This window comes from Adiantum capillus-veneris, chromosome 5 (genome assembly GCF_014529385.1).
Source record: "Adiantum capillus-veneris isolate H3 chromosome 5, ASM1452938v2, whole genome shotgun sequence".
Taxonomy (NCBI): Eukaryota; Viridiplantae; Streptophyta; class Polypodiopsida; order Polypodiales; family Pteridaceae; genus Adiantum; species Adiantum capillus-veneris.
The window spans coordinates 129,140,077-129,165,967 of NC_140935.1; the positions used below are offsets into that span (position 1 = coordinate 129,140,077).

The 25,891-nt window shown below is 38.8% G+C and overlaps 1 protein-coding gene across 1 annotated transcript; it reads left to right on the plus strand.

Moving 5' to 3' along the window:
- The first annotated feature begins 20,613 nt into the window (after positions 1–20,613).
- Positions 20,614–21,003, plus strand: LOC147458097 (uncharacterized). Its single transcript, XM_086511757.1, has one exon. The coding sequence runs from the start codon at positions 20,614–20,616 to the stop codon at positions 21,001–21,003; it is 390 nt and encodes a 129-aa protein (XP_086367883.1).
- Positions 21,004–25,891: the final 4,888 nt, after the last annotated feature.

Sequence of the window (25,891 nt, forward strand, 5' to 3'; positions counted from 1 at the left end):
CTCAAACATGAAAATTTTATTTCTTTAAAATTAGCAAATTACTCATAAAATTGAACTTCAATAGTTAATTTGGAGGAGTAAAGCATATTGAAAGTCTCTGAGAATATAGGTTAAAAAGGCTTGGTATACCTATCACATACCTATTGAGGGATTTTTCAAAGAATCTTCAAATAATTTTATTTATTTTTAAAAGTGAATAGAAAAAAATTGTCCATCTTTACAAATTAGTTGCCAAAGATGGCCATAGAAAGACGCCCTTTAGACCTTCATTTAGCTTTGTACTATTTTTATCAACTCATATTGAGTGTTGGGTATAATTTCTTGAAAGAGTTTTCTATTTAGATAACTTAAGTAAGGTTGGATAATCTTTTACAAAACTCCCTAAAAGCCACAAAAGTGGCTATAGTTTTATAGGACCGGTGTGAAGACATCTAAAATCTTAACAGTAGGTTGGTAATGGGACATTTATGTGTCATGACACACTTTTATGTTTTGTTAAGTGAGCAGTTTCCTTAAAATATTTAAAGAGTTTCAAAGAAAACTTTTAAGTGTTCTATTATATCCACAAAGATGGCTTACGAGGTGAAAAAAACCCTGGAATTTATTTGGTCTACTAGCTCCACGTTCAACTTCGTTCTTGCATATGATTTTTCAATCTAAACTATGCCATAAAAGGCGTGCAATTTTTTACCATTTTTCATAATTTTAACACGATACCACCATACAAGCCGCTTTAGTGAGGGCTCTACACTACTACATGTGTAGCCTTAGTAGTTCTCAACATGCTTTCATACTTCTAAGGAGAGATAAACGTGCATATTGAAAGGTATAACTTTTTTTCTTAATCCAATTCTATTTGTTGAGTAAAATTGAAATTTCAAGAATTTTTTGGTGCAATGAAATCTATACGTATTTTTTATTCTATAAATGGACTCTATAACATATATCTACTCTTTCTTGAGTTTTACGGTACCTAATGATGGGAAAGTCTTTTGATTCAACTTGAATTAGAATCGTTTTGAGTTAGCAAGTATATAGTCCCCTTAACATTGCTAATTTGACATGAAAAATATGTTATCTTTGTAGAATATAACAATATTTCATCATATATTTTGAATCTTCTATACATGGATGGTGCTCCAAAGCACTGTAAATACCATGATGTAGAATCCAATTTTTTTGTTGTTTGTTTTTTTTGCTCTTCTTTATTGTGATAAATATTCTCATAAGTATAAGCTTTTTCATGCTTATGACAAGTTTGATGGCTACCTATGTTTCTCTAAGTCCAAAGTGATTTAAGAAAACACATAATGAGTGATAGTAATGAGCATGGATATATAAATGCTCACGGTAGGTCAAAAAATGAGAAAAATGCAAAGTTTTTGTACCTATTTCTATGTTTAGGAAACAAAATGTGAGATTGAGATAACCATTCCCTTTGATCAACAACCCATTGAATTTATGGAAAAAATAGTATCATGGTTTTAAAAAATCCATAGCATTCTTACTATGTGATTCATCCTAAGAAATAGCTGTTTTGAGTAAAATGCCATAATACATCACCTTTAGAGACTTATCATTGCCAAATGGTGAGGAATTCTGAAGGTTACTCAATTTTTCCATAAGTAGTGGTCTCCTAACTTCAAGATCAAGGAAGAATTTTGCATAAAGAACAAGTCTGCTCGAAGAATTGGAGTTCTTTTCAAAACCTTGGTGGAAGGACATTTTATGTCATGTTAAATTATCAATTTAGGGTTAATAAAGGAACATCCTATGAGTAGATAATAATTTTTATCACCTATAATTGATCCTATATCATTGGGCATATGTTAGAGTTGCATTGTAGTATATACAATTTTCATTTTGACTTTTGGTTTGGTTAATTAAATAAATTTGATATGTTTAATCTTTAAATATATGGATTCTTTGATTTGACATTTATAGTGTTTAGTTGTTTTATGGATACAAGTGTGTCCTTGTAACTCACTATCCCCCCTTAAGGGGATACTAGTGGCAAGGAAACAAATTATGTGAGTGGTCACACATGAGAATAGTGTAACAAATGAAGTTGATGAGTATTTACAATCTAAGTCTGTGTTATTCTTTCACTAAGACTATATGGTATGGTTTGTGTGTGAAAGTGTTTAGACATGATACTATGAATGTATATGTGTGTGTTGTTTTGATGAAATGAACTATGAGCATGAAGTCGTAGTCGAAAGAAAGACGGTGACATTAGGAAAAGCTTGGACTCAACTTTTGGACTTGTAAGAAAAATGACATGTCATTGTAGAGAGAGAATAAAAAATCATTTTCTCCTTTTCCATACATGTTTTTCAAAAATCTAAATATCACCCTCATTACAAGGTACATTCATTAAAAAACCAAAAAGTATTCTAGTCATGATAGCACTTCATTGTTTGTGGCAACTAAGAATTCAATGCCAAATCTCAACTTTTTGTGTTTCCAAAAACTAAGCTCTGCATTCTTAGCTCTCTCCTCTCCCCCCTCACCTCCTTCTGCAACTAGTTTCCATTAGTTATAACACAATTGATGCTTATAGCTCCTCCACATAGAACTTCTACAAGGAATCAAAGAGATTGTATCATATGCACATAGAGATCTCACAAGAGTGTGAGCCCTTCTATGAGAAAAACAAACAAAACACCATTCTTGAAGCTTTGAAAGAGAACTTCATATCACAATGCATGAAAAATGTGGACCTTTGGATGGACATTAGAATGTATCCTAACTATCCGATCACAGACTCCACTCCACCTTTCAAGGATATAGCCTCTCTGGTGAACTATGTGGGAGATGTTCATGATGGCTTGTCTGGCTACAAGAACTTAGTTGGCCACAAGAAATGATGTTCTGCAACGAACACTAGAAAGTTTTGCAATGTGGTCAACAAGTTGAAGGTAGCAAGGAGATCAAAGGGCATACACAACAAGTCAAAGAAACAAAAACAGTGCTAGGTCTTCAACAAAGAGAAAGATGTCTATGGGACATTCAACATTTGAAGGTTGGCTCGAGATGAATTAAGAAAAGAGTGCAAGCCATCAAGTAAGTCCATCTTTCCTTTTTACTCACAAGCTCTTAGACATACCTCTTACTTTTGGCATGCATTCCCAGGTCTTTGTTGCACCCCAAAGAGGAAGTGGAGTGCATCACAACCACCTTCTTGGCTCCTTCCTCATATTGAATCCAAAAAACTTTGCTAGCTTCTTGGATAACAAGCACTATGGTAAGATCATTGCCAAATAGCGTGACAACCTTTTGAAGGAGAACCAACTCGATGCATGGAAAATTTAATCAATTTTGGATAAAGCTGATATTTTGAATAAATAATATGCTGCCATTTACGAGTATGTAGCGTCATTTGTAGTGCTATTCCACTAGGAAAGGGTTTAGCTTTCTAACTCCTACTTAGGTCTATGCAAAAACAAGTTAAAAAGATTCACATAAAGCACACACTACTTCCAAACCTTTTTCTATTAAAAGAAAAACGTTGGGAAGTTATTTTCACATTGAATCGACATACAGATTGCCAAAAGCAAAGGAAGTGGTATATGACAAGTATAATAATATTTTTATGATTTGATCGCATTGCAAACATACATTGTGTAGTTATTTGTCAGATGTTACTTTTGAAGAGTGCAACGGTGTCCTAAACAAGTTCATTATGATTTTGTCTTGGTAATTTGTACAAAATGATCCAAAAAAGGACACTATAATGTATAGTTGTGGTACCAAACTAGTGTTAAGATTGAGCAAGATAAAAAGAGGTCTAAAAATGGTTGGGATGTTCCAAAGAAGTTGTCCATTGGTGGTGTAAAATCTTGACTCTTCCTATCAATGCCTACGGCCCGAAGACAACATAAAAGCAATCGTGCACAAGAAATACAAGTGGCGAGATAAAATAGATGGAAAAATTTGCACAATGTTGTAGTTGATCATGTAGACAATGGTGCAACCAAGACTTGCAAGGTGAAGGGATGTAATGTATTTATTTTAATGATATGCTAATCTTTCCACCAACATATATGTTATCTTGTAATGTTTGTGATTGATTTGTGTGCAACACAAAATATGTAATCACATGCCTTGGTTCGCAAGGCAATATGGCACCTTGTCTATCTCGCCTCCACAAGGCATGGAGAAAATCCACTATGAAGCTTGTATTGGGTAATTCAGCCCACTACAAGAAAGGGCTATGTGTAGTGACCTAGACAAAATTTCAAAGAATGTTACGGGGTTGCACTAGAGGTTTCATATGCAACCTTTGAAGGGACCCTTGCACACTATATTGGGTCCCTTATATGTGACCTAAAGTGGGTGGGTCCCTTATGCCACTCCCACACTTTAAAATGTTTGTTTTCTTTATGCAAGGAGATGTAGTCCGTGATTTTTTGATGCATGCTTGTGGGGGAAGAGAGAGAGAGAGAGAGAGAGAGAGAGAGAGAGAGAGAGAGAGAGAAGTATGTGCAGTGTGTAGTGTAGCATAGAGAGAGATAGAGAGAGAGGGGGGGGGCAACCTAGAGGGCGCATGGGTGTGGTTGTAGCAGAGAGAGAAAGGGCATGTGGTTGCAACAGAGAGAGGGGGTGTGGGCGTGGTTACAACAAGACAAGAAAGGACACACTCAATTTCCCTCCCTTTTCAAGTATGCATGCACGTTTGTCATTTTTCTTATCGTGTGGAAATTACCATGGAAATTAGAGAAAACTTGGTGATTTTTGCAAAAAGATCTCTAGAAAATGATCATGGATGAAAATCGAAGGGCTTTTTCAGGCACAAGATAATTTGTTTTGCGGAAAAAATATGTATAAAAGAGGCCCAAAACTTTAGAATTTTGGGGTCCCTTAAGTGGCATCATAGGAGGCGGGAAGGGGACGCATGTAGCTATTATAACGCAAATGTGCTTGAGCAAGGCACCATTGATAAGCTCCAACATAGGGGGGAAGGGGATGCCTTTAGTCTTAATAATTCTAATGTGCTTGAAAAAGGCACCATTGGCAAGTTCCAGCCTCTAACATAGGGGGGACAATGCCTTTAGTATTTATAATGCTAACGTGCTTGAACAAAGAACCATTAAGAAGATGGTAGCAATATCAACACCATTAAGTAGCCTCCCGGGAACAAGATTAACCTTATGGACTACCACAAGGATTCAAAAATTACACTCGAACCTTTACACCACATAAATTCTAGCTCATACTAATACCCCATGAGTACTAGCCACTAACCAAAGTGTTCAAGATCAAGAGGTGTTGTTGAAGCAAAGTGGGAGTGTAATTTGAAAGAAAAGTGGATTCCTAAAATACTAATAGCTCTAAGTATTTGAGTGACATCTTTTAGTCTATTTGTGGTAACAATCTTAAACCATAACTATGAGAGGGAAAGAAGCAGTGTGTTTGGTCAATGGAGTAAGTGTGTTTGGTCAATGGAGTAAATTATCCGAGTCCTTCAATCCTACTTTTAACACTAGACAATAGTTGTGAGCCCGCTAAAGGTTAGTAAGGGTCAAGTGTAATGTGTAGAGTGCCCCCCTTGTGTTTGAGGTCAAACAAATCAATATATTGCACGAAAGTGAAAAATATCACTTTGCGGTGGAGATATGGTCATTTTGCTCTATTCTGATGAGTTGGACTCTTAATGCATCCCCAATTCTTCACAGCTTCCCAACATGATGGTATCTGCACATGTATCATCTTTTTATCTTCTTTTGTTTGATATTCAGTGTGTTCTTTGACTTGTGCACTCTCTAGCACTTTTGATTCAGTAGTAGTGGGAGGCTCTTAAGATGCTTCCTATGGCATGTTGTCCTCATGGGCTTCTTTCTGTATTGGAAAAAAAGATTTTAATGTAGCTTGGGGAAGTGGCATAATTGTTGAGGTGAGCGAGCTTTGGAGTGATCTTTTTTCAGATATTCCTCAATTTACCAAATGTAGAAAAAAAAAACTCAATCCAAATAAGCTTGCTTTGACAAGAATTTTTAGAGTTGAGGGTTAAAGCGAGCTTTTGGAGCAATCTTTGGAGTGATCTTTTTTCAGATATTGCTCAACTCACCATATGTAGAAAAAAAAACTCACTCCAAAAAGCTCACACCGATGAGAATTTTTGGAGCAAGCTTTTTTTTTTCTCTCCCTCTCCCTCCCCTCTCTCTCACTCCCTTTGGTCTCTTGTTACCTCTCCCTATCTCTATTTCTCTCTATCTCCCACTCCTTCAATCTCTCTCTTTTTCTCTCCCTCCATCTCTCTCTCTCTCTCTCTCTCTCTCTCAATTCCCCTTCACTCTCTCTACCTCTATCCCCTTCCCCATTTTATAGACTTCCCTCCACATATGCGAGAGAGAGAGAGAAGGGGGGGGGGGGGGAGACACACACATGCATGCACCTCTCTCTCTCTCTCTCTCTCTCTCTCTCTCTCTCTCTCTCTCCCCATGTGTGGAAGTGGGAGCTAAGCTCCCATCTCCCTCTTATATTTTACCTCCACATGTCCTTGAGAGAGAGAGAGAGAGAGAGAGAGAGAGAGACACTTAGCTCCCACCTTCACATGTGCTTGAGAGAGAGATATACGTCTCTCTCTCTCTCTCTCTCTCTCTCTCTCTCTCACACACACACACACACACAAGCACATGTCAAGGTGGGTGCATAGCTCCCACCTCCACGAGAGAGAGAGAGAGAGAGAGAGAGAGGGAGCCTCAAGCATAGTCATGTGAAAGTGGACACTTAGCTCCCACCTCGACATGTGCTTGATATATATATATATATATATATATATATATATATATATATATATATATATTCTCTCTCAACCACATGTGGAGCTGGCATGAGAGAGAGACAGAGAGAGAGACATATATATACTTTCCCTCAAGCATATGTGGAGGTGGTATCTAATATCCACCTCCATATACCCTTTAGGGAGAGAGAGAGAGAGAGAGAGAGAGAGAGAGAGAGAAAAGACACTCACACATACACATAAATATATATGTATATGTATATCTTTCTCTCAAGCACATGTGGAGGCGGGAGCCTAGCTCCCACCATCACGAGAGAGAGAGAGAGAGAGAGAGAGAGAGAGAGAGAGAGAGAGGCATATACATACTCTCTTTCAAGCACATGTGGAGGTGCGAGCTAAGCGTCCACCATCACATGTGCTTGAGGGGTCTCTCTCTCTCTCTCTCTCTCTCTCTCTCTCTCTCATGTCAAGGTGGGAGTTAAGTGCCTACCTGAAACGTGATTGAGGGAGATATTTGTTTATTTATTTATATGTGTGTGTGTGTGTGTGTGTGTGTGTGTGTGTGTGTGTGTGTGTGTGTTTGTTTGTGTCTCTCCCTCTCTCCCCTTCAAGCATATGTGGAGGTGGTAGCGCCCACCTCCACATGTGCTTGATGTGTGTGTGTGTGTGTGTGTGTGTGTGTGTGTGTGTGTGTGTGTGTGTGTGTGTGTGTGTGTGTGTGTGTGTGTGTGTGTGTGTTGTGGTCGGTTGTTGTTCTTTTTAAGAAATTCAATAGGTGGAATATCTAATAGGTCTCTTTCCAAGAGAAGTTTTGGTCATAGTTTCTTACACACGGGTTATGTAGTCTAATTGTGAAGTTAAGGAACTGGATAGTAGTGGCAAACAAGCCTATTTGTGAAGTAAACCCATGTTTGAAGGTTGGTTCAATTTTTAAGCAGTTAGGATAGACATGATTAATCTCATCCGATAATAATCTATCATTGAGGCTTAATAAATCATCCATATATCAGGTATGATTAAAAATTGAAAGTTTAAGATAATTACTTTTGTCATGTTTTTAAGAAACCATTTGTATTCAAAGAAGTCTAAATACAGATTACACATTACAAGTTAGTAGGAAAATCCCATGGGAATGCCCTGACTTTTATTAAAGCATTGTCCTCCAAAGAGAATTGTACAGTTATCATGTACCCAAGATATGTTATTGAATAGTTTTGCCTTATTGAAGTGAGTGGATGAGAAGATTGTGATTTGTTATTCCATCTAAGTTTTTTGGAGAGCGATATGTAAGAGAAACCATAAATCCTAGCATCCTTGAAGGCCGGCTTAATCATCTAAAATAGAACATCTTTTAGTCCTAATTCACCTTCCAAAGGTATATTCTCATAGCACTGAGTAATATCGGTTGTTGAAGAGATGACAAATTTGTTTGTGTAGGCTTAGAGAAACCTCAATGGCATTTTTTTACCATGCAAAAAGGGTTATAGTGAATTTGAAGAAAGTTACAGCAGATTTTATGTTTAGAGGTACATACATTTTCAAATTCTGAAAGAAGAAGATCAAGGCACAGGTTAATATCTTTGGTAATGTTAGATAAAATACTATTCGAGGCATTAGATATCCATCTAAATTTATGCTTGTTTAATTTATATGTAGGAAATAGTAAAGGAAGCTTGGTATTTTGAATAGAATACCCTATACTTTCTAGATGTTTTGCAATATTATAAGTGACTTCATAGGGGAAAGTATTAAGTGGTGTGAATTCATTGCTAGAAATCCTAGAGTTAGTTGCATTCCAAACCAAGTTTTTGCATATAAGAGTGGGGCAATTGGAGCTTTTATCAAGTCCAACAAAAAACCAGTTATGTGAAAGTTTTTGAGAATCTTCAGCTATTTGTGGTGTGATCCAAGAGCTATTAGTAGATAGCCATTGAAATGGTATATGTGAGATTATTTGAAAGAAGAAATTTTCAACCAATTTAACTAAGTCCAGTAGGACTGTCTTCTCCAATCGGAGAGTACTGACAAGGTCAGCCAAATAGCTAAGCAAAGCTATTAAGGCAAGATATGGATTTTTCAAAAAAGTGGGTATGTGACTAAGTCCTTTTGCAAGGATTTTTTGAATTGTGGTATTTGCAATGAGATCCAGATAACAAGTACAGACGTGTAAGCCATAAGTATACAAAATTTTGCAGTATGGGACAAGTTTATCACAATCACAAGCAAGCATAGTGCTGTGTCACAAGAAATCATTACTATAGACCACATTCTTAATGGATTGTTGATATTTCCAACCAATAAGAACATTATCAAGTATCTCACAATTTCCAAAAAGTAAGTTAAAACATTCACAAAAAAAGTGTTTTAGGGTGTACCCAATCCACAAGTGCATTTTGAAACAGATAGTGTTCGTAAATATACTTTTTGCCAGATGTCTTTTTGGTCAGAGACAATCTTCCACAAGGGCCAACAACAACCTGCACAATCATAAGTGAACAGAAGTCAAGAAGGTGCCTGATAGGGGTGTTCCTACCTCTTCCCCTAGTGAAGCTACAAGATTTTTCTCTAGAAAAATAGAGGAGGAGCTGGGTGTCACGAATGAAGTAAAAGAATTAGGGGTGGCAAGAGAGTTGGGTCTTTTTAGTGAGGAGGAATCATCATCATCAATAGAAGGCTTGAGAAGACTGGTGATAATCATAACACCTTTGTAATTTGCATAGGTAGTTAAATAAGTCCCCGGTTCATTCGCTTTCAATTCTTTGAGGATATCTAGCATAAGCCCACGAAAAATGTTGAAAGCAATTTGAGCAATAACTAATTGTTTGGCCTGGACACCTAGCCAAGAGCAGATGAGAGACAGGTGAAAGTCCACTGGTTTTTCAGGAAAGAGCTGGTCCAAATGATTGAGGATAAACCAGATAGCATGGTCAAACCACATAATGCTAGATTCGCATGAAGGTTTAGGGTCAAGAAATTTACGAGCACATTTAACATAAGGTTGAAAAACATTCTAGATGGATTCCGTGTAGAAATTCAGATTACTTTTAGCAAATTCCATGTTCCCTTTTGTCCGTATGTATAGACCTGTATTAGAGGAGCACTTGGAGTGGTCTATCAGGTTGAGGTTGAAGGGGGCTTTAATGAGTTCTCCTTTGTCGAAGAATTGGCCTCCTTTCAAAATTTTGAGTCTACAATCCTCAATAGTGGCAGCCGGGAGGTTAGCCAGATATACCCAAGTTTCGCTAAGAATAGGTGCCAGAAAAGCTTTGTTAGGTAGAACCCAAAGCTGATGGTCCACACCAAAGGATTCAATTTCAATATGTCTAACATGAAGGAAAGGAAAAACCTTGGATACCCTCTCTAAAGGGTTAGAGTCACTTAGGGAGCAAAGATTGTTTTGGAATTCCTTGCAGCCTCAAGAGCTGCACTATCTCTGCAAAACATTCCACATGTTTGAGGGATAGAGGGGGCAGCAAGGGCACTGATAAAAGATGGATTGAGCCCACACAATTTCTTCAAAAAGTTAGATAATTCTCCTCCAAAAGTAGAAAATAAGGCAAGCTCTTGCTGATATTGTATAGAAAGTATAGGCAATGTACTGGGAAATCATCTTCACTCCATCTTTGGAGTCCTTGTCCAAGGTAGCTAGAATCTTGACCCAATCATTAAAGCACAACATGTGTAAAATAGACAGTTTTTTGTCAGAAGATAGAGCCAAGTCATATATTAATTGAGAAGCATCCAAACTGCTAATACATATGAGGACAAGAGAGGTAGCCATAGAGAGGGGCTCAGAAGATAGTTCCAGGCCTTGCAAGAGAGCAAGGGTCTGTAATAGATAATATTAGTTAGTAAGTCATGGATTATTTGTGGTAATAGATAACACAAAGTTTGGCCCATCTAGCTAAAAAAGGTCTAGTTCTAACAACTAGGGCATTTTTAGGGGACTGGTCCTTTAAGTAAAATCTAATTTGTACTAAACTCCTTGTATGTTTCTCCGGGTCGTGGTTTAACCTCATGCGAGCTGTCAATTTAAAATTTTGTGATCCTGAAAGAAAGTATATAAGATTAGTCCAGTAGTTTATCCTTAAATCGGCAAGGTCAGAGACCATGTTAGCCATGAGCAAGAAATCGGAATCTGTGTGGGACCACCTAACACCAGCCAACCAATCAAGGATTTAAAGGCAGTGGGTCTAGACATAAAACCAAGACTCAAGGAAGTTTCTAAAGCCAGCGTCTTGGTTTTTTCAAACCTTATGTATAGGACGTGTGTGTAGCTGTTTTACCTTATATAATAAGACAAGAATGAACTTTTACATTCAAAAGACAGCTGGCTCTAGAGAAAAGGTAAAAATTAATACAAAACTAAGTCTTGGAATTCTCTATGTACATCATATATTGGAATGAAGCCACATTCCAATATACAATGAAAATGATCCGATAAAGAATTACTTCCCAAGTGGTAGGAGCAAGTGTACTATCTAACAGACAATAGCTTAAAGCCAAAAAAAAAATCCAAGAAAGAATAGAGTCCTCACCTGCATTCATCCAAACAAGACAACAGATTCATTTGCCTTGGATGTGTATTATAGGTGTCAATGGACTATATCAGTTATTATCCATGTCCAACTTACATCTCTTTTTACCTTAAAACCATTGTCCAAAGTGTTCATGTCTTTCAATTCTTTAGTTTTTAATGAAAAATTTTATTATCTCATTTATTGGCAGTAATTGTAAGTATGGTTTCTATATAGCCCAATGTTTCATAAGACCTTAAATATATATTTAACATGATTATCATTTTGATCAAAAGGCCATTACCCCTTTTGATCTAAGTGTCCTATTTTAACTCATAGGTTAGTTTTTCAATTTTTGTTTTGCCATATTTTCAGGCCCAAAATCCTAAGTACCATAAAGCATAAAGTAAATTGATTAACAACTTGAGTTATGCACCAAAAAATCCCTTTTATAAAGCATCAATTTTGGCTTAAGTAAAAACCAAAAACTTGCAGGCCCTCAAGGGCATATCCAATCCAATTTACCTCCTTCTGTATGTGTTGTAATAAAGAGATAAATATATTAATTCAATCCTCACTAAAACTAATTTTTATATGAAGGGTTTGAAACATATTTCTATTGGCCTACCATGAAAGCAAACATACAAGAGTATGTTTCTAAATGTGTGGTATGCCAAAAGACGAAGTTTGATAGAGGGAAGCAACCTCGATTGCTTCAACCTTTGCCAATCCCTAATTCACCATGGGAGAGCATATCCATCGATTTTATCTTTGGATTGCCTAATATATCCATGGGAATACGGGAATATGAACGATAGTAGACAGGTTCAGTAAACAAGCTCATTTTATACCTATCAAAAATACTATCAAAGCCCATCAAATGGCAACCCTCTTCATTTCACAAATTTTCAAGTACCATGGCTTGCCAATGTCCATAGTGGTGGATAGAGATCCTAGAATGACCATAAATTTCTGGAAGGGTCTCTTTGAGAATTTAGGAACAAGGCTAAACTTCTCTTCGGCCTATCACCCGCAAACGGATGGCCAAAGTGAAATAGATAACCTAACAATTCTTGATCTACTAAAAGCCTATGTAACGAAAGTAGATCAAAGGTCCCAATGGGAGAAGTACTTACCCTTAGTGGAGTTTTCCTACAATAACATTGTACATACTTCCACGAGAAAAGCACCTTTCGAGGTAATTGAGGGAAGATAAAAAAGTCCCCTGCTACTTAAGGGCTGAAAGCAAAGGATGGTGGGACAAAAAAAGGGCCAATTTTTTTTCCACCTGTTTGGTCCTTTGGAGGGAAAGTTTTGAGGCCCAAAATTTTTGGAATTTGTTTTTTTAAGCTATAGTTGTATCTCAAAAATACAAGTCATGCAGTTTCACAATGGGCTAGCCCGTGTGAGAGTAGTGGTGTAATTAGTGGATTTAGTGGTCCGAACTGCGTCCGTTTGAATTGAGCGCTTTCTGCCAGCGCTAGGGCTCTCTCTCCCCCTCGTAGCAGAGTTGCTCTCTCTCTCTCTCTCTCTCTCTCTCTCTCTCTCTCTCTCTCTCTCTCTCTCTCTCTCTCTCTCTCTCTCTCTCTCTCTCTCTCTCTCTCTCAGCATTGTACCAGAGCTGCTATCGTGTGAGTTCTCCCACCATGAGGACCCCAAAGGCCAAGGGAGCTACTGCCAACAGAGTGTCACCTTCAACATGCAAACAGAAAGGGAAGGCCAAGGAGGAAATGCCCACCCATGGGAGAAGCAACAACAAAGGTTCTTCCACCCCCGCCTCTCAACAAACAGAGCTGGAGAACAAAAGCAGTCCCAACACAAGGGCTAGTGCAAAACAGTTCAAGGCTTTTGAAATCGACTCCGAACGGACCTCACACCGTGTCAATGAGGATGAATCAAAATCTGCCAACAAGTCAAGATGTGGTAAGCTATTCATTGGAATCAGGCTTGTGTTAATTAGATGGTGTAAAATTTTGAATTTAAATGTTCAGTGTAAAATTTGATACCTTGGAGCATCGCATTTGTAATCCATATGCATATGAGAGAAAAATTAGAAAATTGACTTTGACCATGCTAATTATCCAGCTTGCTCTATAGTATTAAGTGTATTTTTCTAGGATATTCTAGAAAAGTGGTTGTGGAGCTTCAATGTTTGTGGATAGAAAGGTTTAGCTAAGACAATGTACATGATTCTATAGTTTCCCTGCTTTATATTAGAGCTTTGTATATCATATGCTAAGGATTAAAACTGAAGTTATTGCAGACTATTGTTGAAGTTGCGTGGAAATAGAGTATGGATAAATCATATTGTAAACACATTAGTTATTAGTTATTAAATGTACAGTAACAAATGTGATACTTTGGATTTGTATCACAATAATTTCTGATTTGTTTGACATTTCAGGTAAGAATAAAATGGAGGAGTACCCTCAACAAACCAGGTTCTGTTATACAGCAGAGGACTTGCATGAGGAGTATGGCCTTAGTCTAGAAGGCAAACTCCCTAAGGACCTGACTGATGAGGACTTGCCATCCAAGCAGTGGTTATCTGTTTTCAAGTACAAGTTCCAAAAGAACAACAAAATTTATTTAAATCATTTGCAGCCACATCTGGTGGATGACTGCAGATTTCTATTCTCCAAAGTTTATCAGGGACCCCCTTCATGCGGTGAACTGACCACAAAATTTGCTAAGGGTTATGCGTTCGAGAAATGTGATGCAGCGAGAAAAGACCCAACAGGGCATAGAATAGCATGGGCCCGGTTTGGGGAAGGAGTGTTGCAGATGATATCATTTAGGACTGGTGGTCTTGACCGTAAAGTTGAGACATGGAGGAAGCAAAATGCTTCCTCCCCTGGAAGTGTCCCGGAGTCAGTTAATAAGGCCCGCATGACTCAAAGTGGCAGCAACATCTGCACAAAACCAGAGCAAGGTGTCAGAGGGGCAGTGGCTGACTACCTACCTGACTTAGAGGCATTGCTCCAAAGACTCCAAAAGCAGGTGTCACATCCAGGGTCATCAAAACTAACAGACCTGAAGGCCTCTATTCAAGCAAACAAGGACCAGCTACTGGTATATGAGGGTAAAGAGGGCGTGGCGAAAAGTTTGATGGAGGATATTGATACCCTGGAGGCGTGCATCGGTGTGCTGCGACAGCAAATACCTATCTCTGATGAAGAGATCAGAGAGGTGGAGGCTGATAAGTCGGCGCTTGTTAAGACGGCACGGGGTTCTGAAAATGTCAAGAAGCTCCAAGCTGAGATTGAACAGCAGGAGGTATTGTATTTCTGGCTTATTGCATTGTGTACAACTGTTGAAAGTTTTTATTATGCACAAGGTTTGGTGATTTGGCATGTTTCACTTCTTGACTGGTTTATTTGTTGACATTTTTATGGGTTTTATTACTATCTTGGACTGGTTTGGTACTCTCTCTAACTGTTTTGGTACTTTTACTTCCTTGTTTCTAATTTTTGAGTCTTACACTGTACTATTTGTTTTGTTTTGGATTCTATAATGGCACAATCCATGGTACTTTTGGTGCTTTTCTGATCATTTGGTCTTTTTCAATTCTATTTTGGGACTGCTATGGTACATGCTGCTTAGTGCTTTGGTATCTTCTTTAAATGTCTTGGTACTTTCCAGTTTTTTTTTGAAAGTGGTTTGCTTATTTTTGGACTGTTTTGGTACTTTTTAAACTGATTTGGGTATTTAATCGAACACTAACTACTATGTTCATACTTCCCTTGTAACCTTTTGGTACTTAGTTATTTTAATTGGTTCTCTCTTCGATCATTCTGGTATTGGCTTGAGAATTTGTGGTACTCATATAGTTTACAGATATTGTCTTGGGTGCTATGTGGCACAATCTTTGGTACTCTGGGTGCTTTTTTGTTCATTGGGTACTCTTATTACTTATTTTGGAACTTTCTAGTTACAGTCTTATACTGTAATGTTGAGTTTGACTTGGGTACTTTTGGTGCTTGATACTGCTTTGGTACTTTTGAAACATTTGGTACTTCCCTTGTAACCTTTTGTGCTTCTTTATTTTATTTGGTTCTCTCTTTGACCATTTTGGTACTGCCTTGAGAATTTTTGGTACTCATATAGTCTACAGATTTGCCTTGGGTGCTATGTGGCACAATCTTTGGTACTCTGGGTGCTTATCTGTTCATTGGGTAGTCTGATTACTTATTTTGGTACTTTCTAGTTACAGTCTTATACTGTAATGGTGAGTATGACTTGGGTACTTTTGGTGCTTGATACTGATTTGGTACTGTTGAAACATTTGGTACTTCAACCTATTTTTGTACTTTTGGTACTTTCCTTGTAACCTTTTGTGCTTATTTATTTTATTTGGTTCTCTATTTGACCATTTTGGCACTGCCTTGAGAATTTTGGTACTCATATACTTTACAGATTTGCCTTGGGTGCTATGTGGCAGAATCCTTGGTACTCTGGGTATTTATCTGCTCTTTGGGTAGTCTGATTACTTATTTTGGTACTTTCTAGTTACTGTCTTATACTGTAATGTTGAGTATGACTTGGGTACTTTTGGTGCTTGAAACTGCTCTGGTACTGTTAAAACTTTTGGTACTTTAGGTACTTCTCGTATTTCTAGTACCTTGATACTACATTGGTATTTTCTTCTAATAATGTTTTCTTTGCTAATTGTTTGATTTGGTATTGTCTTGGTTCTATTTTGTAACTGTCCAATAATATTTTGGTACTGCATGTGTTATTCCTTGCTAGCAGTCAATTTTGGTACTGTTTTGGTGCCTGTTGGGTACTGTTTTGTTCTATTTTGGTACTCTTTCAAGAATATTTTTCTATTGCATGTGTTCTTCCATGCATCTTGGTTGTTTTGGTAAGTAAATTACGAGAGCATTCTGTTTTGCAGAGAGAGTATGCCAGGCTCTACAACGAGTCCTTGGAAACCCAAGACCAGTACGAATTTGTAAGCAAGCTCTCTGCTAATGTGAAGAGAGGGATGACTCACACGTTGACTCCAAGGCCTCATGTTGTGGACCCTGAAAACACAATACATGTGTTTGGTTTTTGTGTTGCCTGTGGGGAGGCTTTGGAGGCTTCTTACGTGGTTGGTACCTTCATGCTTCCCTGCAGGCATCAGTACCATCCACTGAGTTTTGCAGGTGTATTGAGAATGGAAGATAGGTGCGTGAAGGCACTTTGCAACACTGTAATCCCTTCAAAGGCAAAGGCCTGGATTTCAAGGACGTCGTTATTGAAAAGTAAGTGGGGTGTTTGTGTTGGAGACTACATGCTTATAATATCAGTTGAATTTATGATCTAATCTTCTCTTTCATCTTTGTGTATATGTAGGGAGAGGATCATTCGGTGCGGACACCCATGACAACACCAACACCCTTGTGTATCGGAAGGATCTTTTTGGATACGGCAAGTCAGATGCCAGTCACATGCTCCAGGAAGATCCTTATAAGTCAGTGCATGAAGTACTGCATGACATTGGTGCCAACACGATGGAAGGCAAAAAGGGTGAGCTTGCTCTAGACTCCAGTTTGGAGGAAGATAACACTAAAGCCGAAGCGCAAGAAAGCCAGCAAGGCCCTAATGCCAGCACAATGGAAGGGAAAGGGTCTGAGGCTGGTGTGGGCTCGGGTATGGCAAAAGCTAAACTGAAAACTGAAGTGCAGGAGAAGGATAAACAAGAAAGCGAACCGATTGAGGAAGTTGATGACATAGAGATAGAGCTAGGCAAGAAGAACAATGCAAAAATTCAGGCTGATGAGGAGGTGGCAGTGGAAGTTCCCTCAGCGGCCGAGTGTTTGGATGCAACTCCAAAGTATTGATAGCCGTTTTTCGGCTCTCTGTAATTGCCATAGTGAGTTATCTCACCCTATCAAATCACTCAAACACTGTGGTTACCCTCACCCTTTCACTGTATATAGGTGTGTGTGAGTTAGGGGACTTTTCCCATATCTCCTTACTAAAATAAAAAAAAACCCTCAATTAGCTAGTCATTGGGCTAGTTGAGCTAAAAAAATAAAAAATATAAAAATATAAGTATATTATGGCCCATGCGTGTGTAAATATTTCTTTGTATATAGGACCTAAATAAAAGATTTTTTCATAATTATTTTGGTATTTATTTAAATATTTCTACCTAGGTGTGTGTTATTTATGCTCTGTACATTGCCTCACCATTACCACAATTTTTCTTACCATTTTTCATACTCTTTATTCCATATAGAAATATTTTCATGTAAGCTTCTCTTATATTTGGTGTAACTCCACCCCAACAAAAATCCAAAAAAACTAGTTTTATTTATGTGTATATTTTTTCACTATTGTGATTTTTCCCTTCCTACATCTATTTTTTTTTTTTTTTTTAAATTAGAACACCAAAAATATTTATCTTTTTATGGTAGCCTCATAATGAGAGAGATTTCTTTTGACCCCTTTATATTTTTTCCACTTATATTATTTATATTTGACATGTACATATTTTTTAGACCCCTCAATATTTGATTTTCTTAGTTGTACTATTCACTTATATCATGATCTCAACAATATCTTCAATTATAGACCTACCAAATAAGGTCAAGGGTAGGTGGCATGCATACATGCACTATGGAGGGCTCACTCTTGGAGGTATTCAAAAGAATCATCCAAAGAAGGACCCCACAAGGACTTTGTGCAGTGGAAAAAAACAGTCGGTTTTGCTGAATTTTTAAAGTTCACTTGCTCTCCGAATTTGAAAAGGTGATACAAACAAAAGTTGTAGCTCGTGGGTTGAACTTTTGTCTCAAATTTTTTCATATTTTTTTGAGCTACGAGCTGTGAGCTATGATTTTATTAGTGGACTCCAATTTTCCCATGCTTTGCAGCCACACTCTCTCTTCCACTTTATCATTTTCCTCTTTCACACACACTTCTCCACTCATCATCCCCACCTCTTTCACCACTCCTCTCTGCACCCTACTCACCTTCTCCTCAACCTTGAAGAATAAGAGAAACCATGGTGAACTCATACCTCCCACACACAATTCCATTCCAAAAGTGACCACCTAGTCTCATTTTTCCTCCTCCAAATTACCCATATCTATCAAAAAAACCACAAAATTCAGCCTCTTCTCTTGAAAGACAGCATCATGGTGATTGATTACTCAGCTTCAATTACCTTGTCTCTCAAGGAAGGTCAAGAGTGGAGAAAAAATGTACCGTCAAAGCTAGTGGACCGTCAACAAGCGTCAAAATTGGCCCTACTCAAGACACTTGGAGCATCAACCTTGTAAGAAATCCACCTTTTCTTACCTCTTAAGAGTTTTTCTTCCTTATTTGTATCCTACATGGCTACTCCCATTGTAAATTCCAATTCCGTTTGTAAATTAATACTAACTCTACTAACACTAACCCACTATGAAAAGTCCTATCACCTCCATTTCTCTCCTCTCTCTTTCCCCACCAACTTCTTGATAATTCCAAGCAAAAGAAATTAGGTAAATTGCTGAAAATCTAACCCAACCATGGTTAGAGGAGTAACCCTAGCCTTCAAAATTGCTATAAAAGGAGGGTGTAGCTAGCACAAAAAAGTGAGAAGAAAGAGCACTATGCTATAGCTTGAGAAGCCAAGCTCAACCTCTTGAGAAGGAGCTCTTGAGTGGAATCTCATTGGCATTAGGCATATGTATGTGTTGTATTAGGGGTGATTAGCAAGGGAACTCTATGCCATTGTAAGAGAGAGTGATCATTCAATTGAGAGTAGGAAATCTATCATTTCTCCTACTAGTGTAAGCCCAACATTTGCTGAATCAAGGAGGGTGAATTTGGACTAAGCATGGATACCTTGTCTCCCTTCCAACGTGAAGTCATGGACAATAATGATTTGTAAGTGTCTTGGTGTTTTATTTAAGTTCTTGATAGCTTGTCTCCGGGTATTGTTATCAATTTAGCCATAAATCCCACATGCTGTAAGAGGGCGACAAGGTGGAGAGGACTCCCCTGGCCTTAAAAAAGTGATTGGGGTGGCTTTTTTTCTTGTGATGTGTTGTGGTGTAATTTACTCAGGCTATGTTGAACAAATACTAATCTCACTTTGATTGGTCATGACAAATTTGTAAGAAGGCATTAGTGCAACAAGCACCCCCTTCCCCCTTCTCTCTCTTTCTTACATATATATATTTATGTTTGCTTGATCATTAACGATACACTTCAAAGCAGCCCGAGCACCATCTCTCTCTCTCTCTCTCTCTCTCTCTCTCTCTCTCTCTCTCTCTCTCTCTCTCTCTCTCTCTCTCGTGTTTTAGTGTGTGAGAGTGTTCCATTGGTGTTAGGGTTAGTGTAAATTCCTTGCTTGTTTGTGGGTTGCTCTAACGATTCTCCTCTTTTGCGTCCTAGTTCGCTCTTAAACTAGGTGGTGCCAATTGTGTAGTTGGGATTTGGCTGTGGGTTTGTTGTTTTGGTTTGTGTTGTGTTGTGCCCCAGCCCCATTGAGCAGCACGGGAACCTTGAAGGGTGTCTAGAGGTTGCTCTTCTTGTTGCCCGCCCCGGACCGCTTCAGTATGTAGAGGAGAAGGCAGGCAGAAAGACATGGTAGCAGGCAAAGAGTGAGGCGGAACTTGCTGACAGTGCGAAGGAGGCGGAACCTGCCGAGGGTGCGAAGGAGGGTGCGAAAGTGTATGGCATGGAGGAGGTAGCTTATTTTAAGGAGGAGACGAAATCCATGAGGCCGAAGGTGCGGGGCAGGCGAAAACCTTAGAAACAGGTTATAGCATTGACTGTGCCACACTCTCCGAACTTTTTGGACAATTGGGTACTATTTGTTTCTTTTGGTTCTTTTTGGTTATTTTTATTCATTTTGGTCCTTTGGTACATTTGGTACTTTTGGTACTGTTTGCACAACTTGATACTGTCCATACAACCTGGTACTATTTGCACAGCTTACTTTGGTACTTTGGTACTGTTATGTACAGAACTTGCTGTTTTTCTTTTTTTGGTGATTTAAGTCCTTTGGTACTTTGGTACTGTTATGTACAGAACTTGCTGTTTTTCAGACTGTGGTGATTTAATTCCTTTGGTACTTTGGTACTTTGGTACTGATATGTACAGAACTTGCTATTTTTCTTTTTTTGGTGATTTAAGTCCTTTGGTACTTTGGTACTGTTATGTACAGAACTTGTTGTTTTTCACAATTTGGTGATTAAGTCCTTTGGTAGTTTTGGTACTTTGGTACTTTGGTGCTTTGGTATTGTTATGTACAGAACTTGTTCCTATTTTTTAGACTTTGGTACTCTGAACTGTATACCTGCTCTAACAACTTAGTTTACTTGACACAGATATTTTTGACCAGTCCCATTGTGATGGGCTTCCTCTATGAAGGATGTGGCAGGCCTTTTGGGGCAGTTCGACGACAAGCCCATTTTCCTGAAGCTCCTACGAACAGTTTGGCGCAAGCATCCTCAATTTAATGAAGCCAGCACGCTCCTTGTGGACGACATAAGATACAAATCATTGAAGAACGATTATGAGTCGTGCTGCTGCATTTGGACATATGAGCCAAACTATTACGATCCGAACAAGCCGAAGTATCTCATGGATGTCATTCTTCCATGGATCACACGATGGCTAGATGAGAAGTTTCCCACCGCTTATAGCCGGCGCACACCCCTGTTTGATGTAGAGGACGACATCTCCGTGTATGTTGTTGACTACTTTGTATCTTTGGAAGGGTACTCGTATAGGTTTGACCCCTCTGATGTGTAAAAGATTTTGTAAAAGACTGACATTTTCGTGTAATAAGAAATTATTGTTGGGCATGAACCTTCGTCTGCAAAAGTTTTACACATGCACTTAATTTTTCTGCACATGATCTTTTTCTTGCCATTTCTTTGGTAATTTTTCTATTGCTATTTGCATGTGAAGCTTGAATCAGCAGAAATGTCAAATAACCCACAAGCATTGATTACTCCTTCCCACTTTAATTTATGTCCCATTGATAAATAAACCCGGATTCTTGCACCTGCCTAAGATATTTTCAACCATATTAAAGTATCCTACTATCAAACAAGGATAAGGCAGTCTGGCTATCAAATTTCGTACTACAAGAGTCAGCTAAAAACAAATTAGCAAGTACACACTACTGATCACAAGTAAGATTCTATTCAAGAGAATTACAATTGTTGCTTCCAGTGGCTAGACTTGTAGTTGGGGTTTACGTTGTATGGCTCCCCTCGTGGTCACTCCCATCGTCATATGGCATACTGTTGTAGATATTTTCATATATCTCTGAGGATAGTTTAAAATGGTTATGCAGGCACGGTTTGACCTCCATGGGGAACCGTATGGCTCTAACAAGATGGGAGTAGATCATGACCGGTGGTTCTCATTCAATAGGGTATAAGTATCAACTTTGCCCTCAACCAGGGCATAGTACAAACCCTCAACCAGAATTCCACCCTTTACGATCTTGTTATGCCAAAGGTCCTTCAGTACTCTTGGTGCCTGGTACATGCTTTTGATGCACTTTAGAAGATAGAAGTCCTCTTTCTTCTCGGCTGCTTTCACTTCAAAGTTATCCCCAATGGACAGTAATTGGCTCAGCACCTTAGGGTCTCCTTCATACATAGGCATGGTTAAATCCACACTCACTTGGGAGGAAAGCAGATCATTGTAGTTCTCCTCATCATCCTCGTCCTCATCACTACTGACTTGTAGAGACTCTGTCAATGGCTCAATGGAGAGATATTTCCATTCTTCAGTGCGCTGTTTATTATTGCATCTCCTCCATTGCCCATGCACACAAGGATCACAAAAGCAAGACAGCGTCCGAAAACGCACATCACATGGATTGTGTGTTGAGTAGCCGTCAACACAATGGAATGAGCGAGACCCTGCAATTGGTTTGCAGTCCCATAGTGGAGAACGCAACAAATCATTCGGAGAAACCAACTAGAAGACCCTTCTTGTGCTGGCACCCCCACCTTCCCTCGTTGTGTTAAACCTCGCGTTTAGAAAATTGACCACATCAGCCGCACACTTCATGGGCCAGCCATCGGGCTTTAGCTCCTCATGCGTCAAGATTCTCTTGATAACAGCACATGCACCAGCATGCTCTCCTTTTCCATGTCCTGAAGCCGAGAAGTTGTGCATCATATGCAATCCTGTCAAACAACTGATAATACCTGGCTACAAAATAGTATGGTCGTCGTGCCTTGAACTGTGAAGCGGCACCATCTGACCAAACCCAATGATAACAGAAACACTGTCCTTGTTGTTTCATCCAACTGTCATGCAAGAGAAAACAATGCTGAACAAAGAGCGTGTCATGGAGCTTATAGTCTGATATGTAAAAATGCAGAGTCTTCTCAATGGCTCCTACTGAATTTCTGATATAAGAGATGTGCACCAGTATTGTGACATGTGTTGACCACCAATGCATGGACTGAATCTCATTCTACACTTTAAAGCTGTAATTCTCTGCAAAATCAACAACAGAAACCACAACGTCGCTTGGAAACTTTAGCAAGCAGTCTTTAAATTGTTGGGCCTGCCACCTAAAAACAAAGTTGTGCTTGACAAAGCTTTTCAGATGATCTGAAAAAAGATGAATGAAAGTTGCACTTTTCATCCTTTCCAAGACTAACTCCTTTCTCTTCTTCTCATTTCCTTCAGCATTAACCTGTCCAATACCCACATCCTTAAATATCTTAACAATCACCTCCCTTCTATCTGCTGCAATCTCGTCTGGGCAGAATGACAACTTCTTACACCACATCTAGGGCACTCTCCCAGCAAGCATCTCTGTGCATGATATTCATGATCCTTAGGGCGAGGGCACAATATGAAATCCAACAAGATACTTATGTGCTGAAAAACTGCCTGGTTTGCAGATGACTCACCTACTTCACACTGTGTACCACAAATGGAGCATGTGCATGGATGTTCCTTTGTGTGATGCCCAAACTTGTTCTAGTGCATTTGATTGAAAGCATCCCTGAAGTATACCATCTGGATATGGTAAATACAACAGCAAGTATAGCGCTCCTTTAATTTTCGAACAAAAAATGGCTTGAGTGTTTCAAAGGACCTAAGTGACAACTCCACCGCAGGATACGTGCTTTTGAATCTTCTGTAGAGCTCCACCTATATACAAAATTTGATCCACATTAGAGCTCAGAATATTACTATAAAACAACAAAGCACCAAAGTAGTTTACAGTACCAACATTAACAATGTAAACCACCAAGTCATTCTAAAATACCAAATTTGGCACTGTATTGCCAGATTTCAGGCTATAGTACCAAATTAAGTGCATAAAAGCACCAAACTGGATTGATAGTACCAAAGTGGATTCATAGTACTAAAGTGGGTACATTTTTGTACATTGCATAGAACCAGCCTGTATTCCTAGGACCAAGCAAGGTCCATAGTACCAAATTATGTACATTGTATAGTACCAACCGAATCCATAGTACAAAACAGGGTCCCTACTACCAAATTCTGTACATTGCATGGTACCAGCCTGAATTCAGAGTACCAAACAAGATCCCTAGTACCAAGTTTCGTACATTGCATGGTACTAGCCTGAGTTCATAGTACCAAGCAGGATCTCTAGTACCAAATTCTGTACGTTGCATGGTACTAGCCTGAATTCATAGTACCAAACCTAGTACCAAACAGGATCCCTAATACCAAATTCTGTACATTGCATGGTACCAGCCTGAATTCATAGTACCAAACATGATCCCCAGTACCAAATTCTCTACATTGCATGCTACCAACCTAAATTCATAGTACCCAAAAGGATCATTAGTACCAAATACTGTACATTGCAAAGTACTAGCTTGAATTCATAGTACCAAAAAGGATCCCTAGTACCAAATCTTGTACATTGCATAGTACTAGCTTGAATTCATAGTAGCAAAAAAGATCCCTAGTACCAAATCCTGTACATTGCATAGTACTAGCTTGAATTCATAGTACCAAAAAGGATCCCTAGTACCAAATCTTGTACATTGCATAGTACCAACCTGAATTCATAGTATCAAACAATATCCCTAGTACCAAATTCTATACATTGCATAGTACCACCCTAAATTCACAGTATCGAACAGGATCCCTAGTGCCAAAGTGGGTACATGTATGTACCCTGCATAGTACCAATTTGGAAACCTAGTACCAATTTGGGTACGTTTTTGTATATTGCAAAGCTACAAAATGGATCCATAGTTTCAAAATAACAACTTTCCAGATACAAAAACGTACCTAATTGGGTTTGTGCATCTTTACTTTGGAGCATTTCTACCAAACAATGGTACTATGCATCTGTTTGGTACTATTCAGAATCTAGAGAAGCTTCAAATTGGGTACTACTAAGGTAGGAATTGGTACCAGAATGATACCAGGTTTGGCATGCTGGGAATTGGTCAAATTTTGGCATGCCAGAAATGGTACTATGGAGCTGAGTATTCATAAAATGATTGTTGGCTAACAAGTTGTGGTATTCTGTGTTAATCCAAGAGTAAAAAGGCGAGCAAGGATTACAATGTGGACAACACATATTACCTGAGAATCATCTAGAAGATGTATGGGATGTTTGATGACACATTTTGCCTCGATCCTGTGCTTACATATATCCTTTTTGTTAGGAGAAACTCTTGTCTCGGATTTCCAGAAAGAGGCGACCAAATCTCTAGTTTTGATTGTGATACTTGTATGCAGAGGCAACTGTCTGTTACAAGCACTAAATGGCAACACTTCATCCTCATCTTTCATTCCCAGTCGTCTACTTACTGCCACTATATTACATCGATGAACACCCAAGGCAGCAGCAATTTTGGACTGGTTCACAGTGGTTATGCTCTTATCACCATTGTTCAGTTTAATCGTCAAAGCAGTTCTCTTCACAAAAAGCTCAGTTGAAGAGTGGGGCACTTTCAGCTGAGTCAATGTGTTGCGAACGCCGGAAAGAAGACTCGATTGCACATCCGAACTCCTCAACTTGGAAAATGGCTGATGATGCATGAGCTGCTCTAGAATTTCTTGTTGTTCTAGTGTTGTTAGTCCTTGGGTCTGCCGACGCCAACATCTAGCCATGGCTTTGCATATATTGTTCCTTGATCTAGTTGTAGCAAGTTCAGCTCTCTTAGCAAGGTTGCGCTCCTTGTGTCATTGCTCAGGCTTCTTTTGTGCCCAATAGTCCCGCAAAAATACTTGGTTGCTAACAGGTTCATGAATGCTCGTGGTTTCCATCATAGCACCCTCTGTAGATGCAGGTACCCCTGACTCGAGATAGGTGAAGGAATCACGCTCAGTATCCATCGTCATCTCTGAAGATATGGTACTGGCCTAAGCTGCCATGGCTGTATGGTGGGAGAGGGAGAGAGAGAGAGGGTGGGCGGGAAGGGTGGGTGCTCCACAGAGAACAAAACAGAGAATGTGTGTGTGTGAGTGAGTGAGAGAGAGAGAGAGAGAGAGAGAGAGAGAGGAATCTCCTTCCCCACTTCTTGCACCCACGTCGTTTATATGTTATAACCCGTTTCGGGAAAAAAGAATAAAGTAGAGTAAATTATAAAGCCTCCAAGAAATTGATTTTATTTTTTCTCCTTTTTGTTCAATTTTGCATCTTTTACTTGGGTCTGATTATCCTTAC